The 11,580-nt window shown below is 38.5% G+C and overlaps 2 protein-coding genes across 3 annotated transcripts; both read right to left on the reverse strand.

Moving 5' to 3' along the window:
• Positions 1–340: 340 nt before the first annotated feature.
• LOC112556142 (methylenetetrahydrofolate reductase-like) lies at positions 341–4,250 on the reverse strand. 2 transcript variants are annotated; one of them, XM_025224855.1, is made up of 6 exons: positions 3,935–4,245; positions 3,052–3,338; positions 2,436–2,677; positions 1,906–2,019; positions 1,522–1,715; positions 341–1,204 (listed from the first exon to the last, which is right to left on the reverse strand). In XM_025224855.1, the coding sequence occupies exons 2-6, from the start codon at positions 3,297–3,299 to the stop codon at positions 896–898; spliced, it is 1,107 nt and encodes a 368-aa protein (XP_025080640.1). In that variant the 5' UTR covers positions 3,300–3,338; positions 3,935–4,245; the 3' UTR covers positions 341–895. The 2 variants fall into 2 exon arrangements, with proteins under 2 accessions (XP_025080640.1, XP_025080641.1); XM_025224856.1 differs by lacking the exon at positions 3,052–3,338 and having other exon boundaries at positions 3,935–4,250.
• A 3,574-nt stretch (positions 4,251–7,824) lies between these two features.
• Positions 7,825–11,508, reverse strand: LOC112556143 (LRP chaperone MESD-like). The gene is made up of 5 exons (XM_025224857.1): positions 11,318–11,508; positions 11,050–11,206; positions 10,717–10,798; positions 10,270–10,415; positions 7,825–9,765 (listed from the first exon to the last, which is right to left on the reverse strand). The coding sequence occupies exons 1-4, from the start codon at positions 11,480–11,482 to the stop codon at positions 10,397–10,399; spliced, it is 423 nt and encodes a 140-aa protein (XP_025080642.1). The 5' UTR covers positions 11,483–11,508; the 3' UTR covers positions 7,825–9,765; positions 10,270–10,396.
• Between the last annotated feature and the right edge of the window lie 72 nt (positions 11,509–11,580).

Genomic DNA, 11,580 nt, shown 5'->3' on the forward strand with positions numbered 1-11,580 from the left:
AAAGAGAGACGCCTGCGATTTCCAAAGAAATGATTATATGTGCTACTACCTCAACATGTTCCTTTCCGACCCCCTATCACTCCGGTCAGTCGCGGTAGCTTGAGCAGGTATTACGAGCGGGTGTATAATGATTTTCAGGTTATAGTAGGTGGTGGCATATCTACTATACTGTATAATAAATAAATGCATAAAATAAATTACAACGATTGTGTTACTTTTTTTATAATAAGAGTTTTACATAATAATTTACTACTAGAGACTGAGCTTGGAAGGAAAAGAGGAAGAGAAAGAATGAAAGGAAGACAATTATCTCCCAGTCATTCTAAGGCAACAAAGCTCGAGGCTTACAAATCCTTTAATGAATCTAGTGCTTTTTTTTTCTCTCAACACTATCCGAATGTAACTTTCCGGCATGCGCACCCTTGGTTTTCCGTCCACTGACGGACCAGTCCTAGCGGGACTCTTGGTCATGTGGTCATGTAGTGGAAGTCACGGCTGAGATGTTGACAGTGATTTCTTATAACAGATACAATAAACCACTGTGTCCCCTCCCCCAAACCCACTAGCAGACGCGATTCCAGAACTGGTGACATTAAATGAGAACAAAAGATGTTGTCAGAAGAGCGGATTGACCTGAAGTTTGATATGAACAATGGGATTAAAGAAACAAAACCAACTGTGCGTTGCTCAACGATGATACAAGGGAAATTTTAAGTCAGTAATAAAAAAAATCATGAGCACTTTGATCCACAAACGAAATGTCTTACAATGCTTAAGTAACGGACACATATAAACTGAAGACAGCTTGCCTCAAAATATCTCTCTGAAGCCACATAAAGAAAAGATAAATACCAGAAATAATAATGCCCCTTTAGGAGACATATGCTTTGTTCATTCATATTATCTCTTTACATCTTTCATCATTAGAAGCTATTTTCAAAGCCAAGGGTCTAAATATATCCTCTTTCCACAGACCCAGTTTCTTGACAATGTCAATGGTGGGTACTTCACGATTTAATGTGAAGAAATGGATTCCTGGAACAGATTCACCATCCAGTAAAAGTGTTTTGCATAGCTCCACGGTATGATCAATGGCAAAGTTTTTCATGGCTTCGTCGTTCGTTTTGATTAGATTCATGGCATCGATAATTTCTTGTGGGACTTCAAGTCCTGCGAGTTTCACAATGTGGCGAAACTGGTACGCCTGTAAGCGAGGACAGATTACAAAAAAATTACATATAGGAAATTTACATTATGTGTAGATGTATGAATACAGATAAAACTCCTCTAATAGTTTTTAATATTAGCTTTTGTAACCAACAGGGGACAGTCCTGGAGATTGATCGATCCCAACCCTCTACAAACAAAGGCATAGTTAGTACACTACTAGAGTGCTTCACTTTGGTAACACAAAATCATATAATAAGTCCAAATCAGTCTAAATGACTTGAAAGAAACACTGTGATACAAAAATTTAAGCAATTTTTTAGAAATCAAATACTAACAAACGTGACAACTTACTTGTATAGGGAGTATGCCAGGAAGTATAGGACAGTCTATACCAATAGCTTTACAATCTCTGACAAATTTAAGAAAGGCCTCCGCCTCGAAAAAAATCTGAGAGATGATGAAGTCTGCTCCTGCATCTACCTTCTCCTTCAGACGATGAAGATCGTTAGCATATGAAGTGCACTCTGGATGACCTGATGGATATCCTGCAGGACAGCGGAGAAATGTGGCTACAACACAGACTGTCATGAGCAAGTTTTGAAGACCAATCACTACAGAAAACTAACAGAATAAACACATGGGCTGCTTCTTTCAGTCGTGTATACTTGGACTTAATTGATATCCATACATGCACGTTCATTAACATGAAAAAGGAGAGAGTAGAAATGACCTCACCTGCAACACCGACAACAAAATGGTCACCGAATTCTTCTTTGATAATCCGCACTAGGTCTGCAGCGTAGTTCAGATGACCGCCAACATGATGCCCCTCCGCTCCCTCCGACACGTCTGACATTACATAAATACTTTAACCATCACATGATAACAGTCTACATCAACTGATATACCACACGATAATGTTTTATCTTTATCACACGAGCATACACACAATGGGAAATATTCCACGTCACAACGTATAATTAATTTTCAGTCTGGGTAGACCATGCATTGTAGAATGCTGCACTTTAATATAAAATGTAAAAACATAACATCCATTTTATCTATCAAGCATGTCCACCAACGGCCAAAGTCTTTGCTGTCATCTTTTTTTTAACTGTGATGAATAAATTCTAAAAGATTAGAGAAATAATTGCCCAAGAGACCAGGTGTATGTGAGGTGGAGAAGCCAGTGCCGCGTTGTGTGATGGAACCGTAATTCTCCTCTTATCCTCCTTAATCCCGTTTGGTAATGGCTTTTGACTTACCTCCTCTCACAGCGAATATATTGCGAATGCCCAGATCCTTTGCCTTTCGAAGATTCTCAACCACCTGTGAACGTGTCTGATTAACACAAGTCATGTGGAGCAGTGTTTCAATGCCGAGGTCGTTCTGCATTGTACTGGCAACGCGTGTTGAGCTGGTAGGTTTGTCTGTGTTGCTTGGGTCATTAGCTGGGTGCCAGGTCATGCTACAAAACAGTGGCCTGCCGAGATTCATTGCCTCAAATCTGTTAATAAGGATAGAAACAAGATGGCTTGGGTTAAACTAAGACTGTCTGCAGGCAGAACTCACGACACTGCTCACGGCGTAAGTTATACAAATATTTTACTGTGCTGTTTGAAAAGTTTAATGACTTTGGTCAGAAAGACTACATCGTGCTAAAATAACGACAAACATTAGTCTTTTTTTTTACACTTGTATTGGGATATCTTGTGCTGAGTGCTATCTTTGGCATGAACGCACGAATGCATGTGAAGCGACGGACAGATCAAGCCGAGGGCGGAAGGAAGATAATTTAGCAGATATTTCTCCTTTCCCCTCACATGTCCACCCCCCCTCTCGGCCCTCTGCCATAACCAGCTCCAGCTTCGTCGGACCTACCTTGAAAACAAATTGAGGGTGCCGCTAGCTGTCTTTGGTGGGAAGAACTCAAAGGAAAAGAATTTGTTCCCAGATGCCTGTCGGCGATGAATTCTGTCAATCAGCCGGATGTGTGTGTGGTTCTGGACTATACCAGATAAGGTGTTACAAGTGACTGATGATGACTCAACGCTGTTGAGATGTGCCACCGAGTCAATGGTCGACATTGCATGGTTAATTAGCTGTTTGTGTCGTTGTACTGCAGTCATTTCCTCCTCCACTTCCAGCGTCCTAATGCAATGCTCAGACTGGATGATCACAATGAAGTTTAGAATTGTCAAATGCTTACCGCCAGCAATAAATAAAATGATAGTAGAGCAAATGATAGTAAAACAAACGCGGTGTTTTAAACGTTTGTTTGTTAGTGATTAAACCGAATTTGAAAGTATCTACTGCATACAATTTTGTAAACAGTATCTTAATACAAGAAGAGTTGCTTCACATGTAAAAGCTCGATCTAGCATTAAATATTGTGCAAGAACATGCATTCACTAGGCACATGTAAGAAAATAGAAACAATATAGTCACGTAACTCATAAATTTCGTTAATGTAAATCTGACTAAACTGATAGAATAAAATATAATTAGCTGTAATTCTGTATGGAGTCCCCATCTGACTCCTCATTCTCTTCTTCCTAAACAAACTGTAAATAAATAAAATCTACCGCCTAGGACTTTCTACTCCGAGTTCATGCATGCCGTTGTTTCCGACATCGATTTTCCCGCTTAATACATTCGACTTTCTAATGGTCATCAACGACACCGACAATAGCAGCCAGACGGTTTGTTCTGTCTTTATATTTCATATAATCTACAACAAAATGTATGTGCGCTGAATACTTACGTTTTGAAATTATTGGAGGTAGATATTTCTCCTTTCAGATGCAGATTGTAACCCTAACCATGCTCCCTGTCCGTGCTATCGGCGCCCGCCAAAATGTAGCCCCACCATGTCCGATCACGTGTAGCCGACCAATCAGACCGCTGACAACCGTGGCGTCTATAGCAACCAGCGGTCCGCTTGCATAATAGGAAAACTCCGCAAGTAACACGCTAGGAAACTCAGAGGATATGTTTGAAATGTGTGTAGCACTCTAATAGTCTACTAATTTATTTTTGTACAGGGTAGTGGTAGTATGACTCACAGGAATGTCCCTTCCCACGTCTGCTTCGTACGTAACAGCCAACGCCGCCCACTGGACCTTTTATATAATTGTTACACACGATTAAAGGTGCGTACACATTCCCCATCCCGCCCAGTCTGGTCATAATCTTCCCAAGGGGGTCAGGCGACTTCGTAACTTAACGCGCGCACACACACCACCACCACCATTAATATTTGATTAATGTTTTCTCTTAATCACAACTGGCCGGATTAGTCAAGAAAACAGAAGTGACAAAAGGGCAGCATGTCTAAAAACTATATAGCATCGTATGCATGAGCTGTATTCAAAGAGGAAAGAATCCATCCTCGCTAAAAGAAAACAGTGACACAATGTGCTGTTGCTGATTGTTTTTTCGACTCTCAGATGGAGTTAGTTTGTACTCATTCTTATTTCCTAAAGATACACAACGCCAGTGGATTAACTTTGTTCAAGCGTGCCGGGCAAACTTTATCCCCACACCGTACTCAAGAATTTGCTCAAAATATTTCAGAAGTGATTTTTATCCAGTCATTTATACAGTACAGGCAAGTCTTGGATTTTCAGCAAAACGAAGAGATCTTCTTCCTATAGCGCGGTACCAACTATACAAAAGTACGAGCTGTTAAAACCAACTGATTACAGGTAAGCAACTTAAACAAAGACCAAGCATTAGATATGCAACATCAACACTTTCTACACCGTCTGGTCTACAAGTAACATCGTGACACAGTCACAAACACATTATCAGTCGTATATTCTAGTCCAGCACATTGCTAAAAACAACTGACAGTGTGAGGGCAACAAGTAATGACACAAGTAATTACTGAAATACTGATACCCAGACCTATGATCATTTGCTGAGGCCTGTTTGGTCAGCCTAACACCAAGACATGCACTGATTTTGCATGTAAAGATTCAAAGCATTGAAGCTTTTGAGATACTTCCCGACTGCAGAACCCCGAAATTTGAGAGTTATTAACTACTAATATCCTCTTGTACATATTTGTGCCATACCTTATTGCTATCTTTATTTAGCAACTTATTTCTTTTCTCTTGTATAGGGTGAGGGCTAGATGTTAAAAAAGCATGCTTTTATCATACTACCACCCTCGTTAATAAAGAAGTCTCTCTCTCTCTCTCACACACACACATTCAAGTCGGAGCCTTGACCCTCCATACCTTATTCAGTCACACCATGTATATATAAAGTTAGAGACATATATTACTCTCGCAGTAAACCTATAGTCCCACTGGCGGTGGGAACATTATCAGCAAACACTCGCCAGTCTGCTGTGTTCAACGGCTACATCAGGGCCAGTGTCAGCAGTGATAGGTGGTCGATTAAAGCGACTCATTGAATTCCCCACTCTGTGACGGTGACCTGTTTGTCTTGCGGTTGAACAAGAGATAAGGATAGGAGGGAAAAGTGGAAGGATGAAAATTTGAGTTTCATTTCACCAGTGTACACTAGCTATGGTAATACAGAGTGCGCGCATACATCTCAAGAAGGTTGTGGAGGTGACGAAGATTTTCCATTATATTTCCACCAGTTATCTTTAAAAAGCCATTCAAAAGTGAATTCTTCACACAAAAATCAAGAAGAATAAATAATTTTTTGTTAAAACAAACACCGAAGAATTAGTGAAAGCAGTAGCGATAATTTTTAGAGCATATATATACACAGTCTGACCAAATATCTTCAAATCTTTTTTTTTTTTATAAAGGATTCTTTTTATCACAAACTTTCGGCCAGTATCTCTGCAGGCTTAGAGTGTGAAAGTGTGTAACCATCGTGTAGACAGAAGATGTCCTTTTGCTAAGCTGTTGACTGTCATGCGAGCGGTACTTGCTGGTGAATAGAAACTCACTGGAGCTCACCTCGGGTTGGTCTTCGATCGTGAATAAAATATTCTGTCTTTGTGCCGTCGAGGATGGACTATTGCAATTCTCTTTTAGCTAGAATTCCCAAATATTTTCTTGAGAGACTTCAAAGGATCCAGAATAATGCTGCTCGCCTTATCTGCAGACCACCCATATGTGAACATATAACACCTATATCATTCATTCTCTTCACTGGTTGCCAGTATAGCCTGCAAACTTTCTACTTTGACTTACTCTGCCGTTTGACACTGGTCCTCGGTACCTCTCCGAACTCACTCCTATCTGTAAACCCGCACGGCTTCTTCGCTCATCTTTGGACACCAATTATAAGCTTCTTTGAGTCCCACTAAGACAAAGATGATTGGACAGAGGTCTTTCTCCTACCAAGCTCCATCAACTTGGAACAGATTACCGTTTGTCTTCGTCACTCTGATTCTCTGATCACATTTAAGTCTAAATTTAAGACACATCAAAATGACCTCACTGACCCTAACCGTGAATGTGTGTCTGCATTTTATTTTGTTGTAGAAGTGAACGTGTATATTATATGTGAATGTGGGTGCCTGGTTGTTGATGATTTAGTCTATGTATGATTTAAGTAAAGCGCTCTGAGCAAATCTTTGGAAAGGTACTATATCAATTCTCATTATTTTTAGGGTAAGGGATCCTACTGAGCAATTAAGGGAGAGAGCTAATGTCTCATTGAAAAAGGGAGTGTGGAGAGAATTAATGTTGTATACCGTTCATGAAATGCCTTTAATAGACTGGATAATAGTGATATTTTCATTTTAGCATTGATTACAATTAGTGCCTTGACGTGGAGGGACTTGAGATCATCTTTGTAATTTCACAGACTGCTATATATGTCATTTTTGTATAATGGCCACTGACCGTTACTCTTTAATGAATCTCTACACCAGTGCATGTTTGTTCGCCTGAGCCATTGAGCCATCGCCTTCAAGGTTTTAAGCCTGAATATTTTTTTTCCCTTCTTTTTGAGATCAACAAATAGTCCGGAAAGCTTCTTCCATTTTGTCAGTACCTGAACATGGTTGCTCATCTTTTGTAACTGGAAATTTTATGTACAGTAACTGAGCACATTTCCGATAGGGTTAATAAAGTTGATCACTGTCAGATAATAGTGCACTTTCTGTCTCCAGGGTTTGCCAACATTGTGAATAAAACCAGGTAGCTAACTGAAGTTCTGCTTGTGCTCATTGCATTTTATAACCCACTGGTTCTTTATTTGACTTTCACTTGAAAAAGTTAAAAAAAACAACACAAAAAAACAAACAAAAGTATTGGGCTCAGCTTAAAATCATGAGAAGCCCCATAACAGATCTTTGTGTATTGTTGTGAGAAAGAACACTTACTTCACATCCAGTCTGCATGTAGGCATGGTGTGCCACATTTTTACACTGTTGCTCATCCACTAAAATATTGTTCAATCCAACAACACAAATGTGAATATCAGTTCTTGAACAAACGACTTTTAGAAATGACAACAACTGCCATTTAACAGAATTTTATGGATGACGATACCTGTTTTACAGCAAGTTCTTACATACAACAGTAACTCTATTGGCAGTGATTAGAACTGATCATGTGACCATTAAAATGTAATTAGAAAGTCACATGTAGCATCCCTGAAGAAAACATCCCTCAATTTCTATTTGAAACTGAGCTTGCAAAAAACAAAGTCCAAAGATTTTTTGCTTGTTCCCAAATCTTTAATCTTATTCTTGATAATGCATGTATAATTACTTGACTTTTAAAAAAACAGACATGAAAATTTTCTCACATCTTCTTCAGCATTCCTTTGGCTTACAGACTTTAACCATTAAAGTAGATTCAGCTGCTACACACATTGACAACATCATTGTCTCAACTTTTGAAACAAAATTTACAATGCTGACCCCCCCCCCCTTCCCCTGCTAAAAAAAAAAAATCACATAATTTGATCTTGTTCACAAGCATTTTAATACAAAATACATTTATAAAAATCTTACTTTTACAAAAGTATAAAACAACAGATTATAATACTCACTTCATACACAACTGAAGCATGACTTAAGGAATTTAGTTTATCTAAAAATGTTTGTCAGCAACAAATTATTTTTCTGAAATAGAAATACCCTACAGCCAATATATCAAAATATCTGCATATTCACGCATCAGTATTAAATCCTCAAAGTATGAAATTCCTATTATAAAAATAACACTTTCACAAGTCATCTACCTTCTAGCTTGTTACCTGCTCTATCTAGTTCTAAATCTTATGTTCTCACTTCTTAAAACATTTTAATGAAGTTTATTAAATCACAAGTGATGATGATCACAGCTCACTACCTCCATGATGGTCAATGACCATTTAGGGATTATTCCCTTTCAAAGTATCACATGCAATTTTATTAAGAATATGCCAAAAGTCCCTAAATTTGAATTTCTTTTATCATAGATGAAATCAATTCTTTTGTGCAAAGCAAGAACAAATGTATGATTGTAAAACTAATAACAATAATACTATAATAACAGGTAGAGTGCATTTCCCTGTGTGAAGGCAAAAAATGGACTGCAATGATATGCACACACTTTCTTCAAACATTACAGATGAATGAACAGCAGATAGGACTGTATGGCTGGTGGCGGTGCCCCGGTAGCAGCTTCCTCTATACAGGATGGCTAGGCACACTGGCTTACAGCTGAAACCCAACTCTCTGCTGGCTCCATGTGCCACATCCTGACACACTGTCTCAGCTGACAAAGTGCTGTGAGGAGGTGATAATGATAAGTCATCACTTGGGATTCCTTGATTGAGTCCAAGAAGAACCAAAGGGCCATCATGTCCACGACTGAAGGGCTAGCTATGGATTTCAGCTGTCAGCTATCCCAACGAAGGCAAAGTGATGCTGACTATAGTTTAGTTCTCGTTACTCCTCGAGGAGCATAGGGCGCAAGGGTTACTGACTATGTCTTAGGAAAACATGCTCACATGCAAGCCTTTAGACCATGCCCTAGTCAGACACCTTGCTGTGATGTTGTCCCAGATTCCTGTTAGGAAGGGATGGCGCCAGGCTCTCAGCCCTAAGAGTGCTCACTCCAGTGTCTGCAAATCTGAACAGCAGGGAAAAGCAGACTGCTTGAGCATGTCCTGCATTTCTTCCCCTTACACTTGACAAACACAGACAGAGCTGTGGGTTCAGGGAGCCACAATAAAAGAGACTCTTGGGCACCAAAGAAAACCTAGAGACAACAGCCTTCTTAATCACCAGGGAGGGGATCGAGGTCAGACCCCCCAGGAACACCAAATAAAGAGAATAGCAGATAGAACTGGTGAGAAAACAACAGAAAATTCCCTTTATTAAATAATTTCCTTTATTAAAAGATGTTACAGGAATGAGTTGAGTTTTGCAGCAAACAATTTTGAGTCTCAAAAAGACAGCAGTCAAACATATCATCACTCAAAAAAATGAACAGCAAAAATATAATATAAAATTGCTAAAATATTGCTCTTTGTAGCAAATAAGCAGTAAGACTTTTACTATGGCTAAAGTTCCACATTTTCTTTAGATTTGCCTTTCCTTTGACTTGTCTTTGATTTACTTCCTGTTCTGTCACTTTCTTTACTATTGTTTTCATCTCCTGACTCCTGGAAAAGAATATATTACTAGTATCCCTCCATTGAACATCTGAATAATCACCCAAAATAGTAACTATTTTAGGTTAAAGCCACACACACACATACTCTCTCACTAACTTCTTCCTTAACAAAAATACTAACTGAACAAAGACAAAAACATGCACTGTAAGGTAATAAGCCAAGAGAGCTAAAGGGGCAAGAACAAATACTTCCAAAACTTGTTTTAAGTTTATTTTTGCTAGATTTTTGTTGCAAGAGACTGTATATCAGCAAATGAAAAGACCCATTTAGTTGGTAGGGTTGTAATAGCTGAAAAAGAGAAGGGAAAAAAAAAAACCTGCAATTTCAATATCCTGCTCTGCATTCTCTGTCTCACCCACACCTTTAAAAATATCCCCAACTATCAATGACAAAAACAAAACCAAACTGCTGATCAACTGATAAACAAACAAAACCAAAACTCTCATCATGAATAAACCACTTACACACTCCGTTATAACACATCTCACTCACCTTTTTAGCCCCTTTGCAATAATAGGTTTTTCCTTCAATCTCAACGCTTTCACAGTTATCTTGCTGAACTAGGAAGTCTTTGACATCCCAAGCTTGTGCTCCATCACGGCACATAAACAATATCCGATTAGCGCCAACTAACAAACCTGAAATAATACATAAAAAATAATTTATTATTATGATCTCTAAGCTCTATCTACAATTGTTTGTAATTTAAACTGTGTACACAAATTACAGTATTAATAAAATCAAGCTTTAAGGTTAAAAGAAATTACATCTGACTTACCTAAAACCTTTAGGTTTTACAACATACATTCCAAAGATAAGCATTAAATGCTAAGACTCTTCTTCCGATAGCTATTTTTATGTTAAAAAGTTTTAATTCTGCTATAATATTTACAAGTATAGATTCAATTAATAATTTAAATACCCAGATAGTGAATTTACCTTTGGGTTTCTATGTTAGCATTATATAGGCTTGAATGCCAAAGGCTTGAAATTGTTTCTGTTTCTCTCTCTGTTGGGTTCCCTGTATAATATATCACTTTTACTGAATGTTAGAAAAAATTCGAGTTCAAGTTTTCTCTCTCACACACAAACAAGGTCATGAACACTAACAAACATGTTAAGACACATACAAACTTTTGTGCTTATCATACATCTGGTTGAAAAAATGGTTTAAATTATTAAACTGCGAATTAATATGCCTGCCACGGAAAAATTCATTAGTTTCACCATGGCTTTTTCACTACAAACATAAAAGTAATCAATGCAAAGAACCTGCAACTGTTGCAAACATCATTTGTGTACGGCCCTTCTTGGATAACTTCAAGAATTCCTCAGGATTTTCTGGATTAAGCTTGGACATATCAACAGGTGGTGGTTCCCGTTTCCACTCAGGTAATTCATCTGGCTCCAGTTCATCGTCATCTGTCTCCTGCCAAGTGATACAAAATATTTGCTTTGTAAGCTTTCCTTCGGCTTTGGCCTATAAGATAGGGTCAGAAAATGTGCACGCTTTCGCTTTCTCACTTTGACAAACACTCACCTCCCACTGATCATAAAGTCTTTCTACATCAGCATCTGAATAATCCCTCACGTCTTTCTTTTTCCACTTTTCATCTCTCTTCTCTTTCAAATCGTCCTTTTTCTGTGACAATACTACTTGCAAAACCACCAAAAGAATAAGCAGACACCTCAAACGAGAACCCATGGCGAAAGCTTTGAACTGAATATGCTTTCTAAAGTAGAAGAGTCTCTTGTTCAATACGTGGCTTTTTGTAAGAGGCTACCGTCGGTAAAACTCTACAG

Source organism: Pomacea canaliculata, linkage group LG2, assembly GCF_003073045.1.
Source record: "Pomacea canaliculata isolate SZHN2017 linkage group LG2, ASM307304v1, whole genome shotgun sequence".
Lineage (NCBI taxonomy): Eukaryota > Metazoa > Mollusca > Gastropoda > Architaenioglossa > Ampullariidae > Pomacea > Pomacea canaliculata.

Excerpts from the sequence above, each read along its gene's own strand:
- LOC112556142 (XM_025224855.1), bottom strand. The coding sequence starts at position 3,299 with ATGACTGCAGTACAACGACACAAACAGCTAATTAACCATGCAATGTCG. Across the intron at positions 1,716-1,905 it reads TTTTGTTGTCGGTGTTGCAG|GATATCCATCAGGTCATCCA; the intron begins GTGAGGTCATTT and ends GCTGTCCTGCAG. Across the intron at positions 1,205-1,521 it reads CTGGCATACTCCCTATACAA|GCGTACCAGTTTCGCCACAT; the intron begins GTAAGTTGTCAC and ends CCTCGCTTACAG.
- LOC112556143 (XM_025224857.1), bottom strand. The coding sequence starts at position 11,482 with ATGGGTTCTCGTTTGAGGTGTCTGCTTATTCTTTTGGTGGTTTTGCAA. Across the intron at positions 11,207-11,317 it reads GACTTTATGATCAGTGGGAG|GAGACAGATGACGATGAACT; the intron begins GTGAGTGTTTGT and ends ATCACTTGGCAG. Across the intron at positions 10,799-11,049 it reads GATGTTTGCAACAGTTGCAG|GGAACCCAACAGAGAGAGAA; the intron begins GTTCTTTGCATT and ends TATATTATACAG.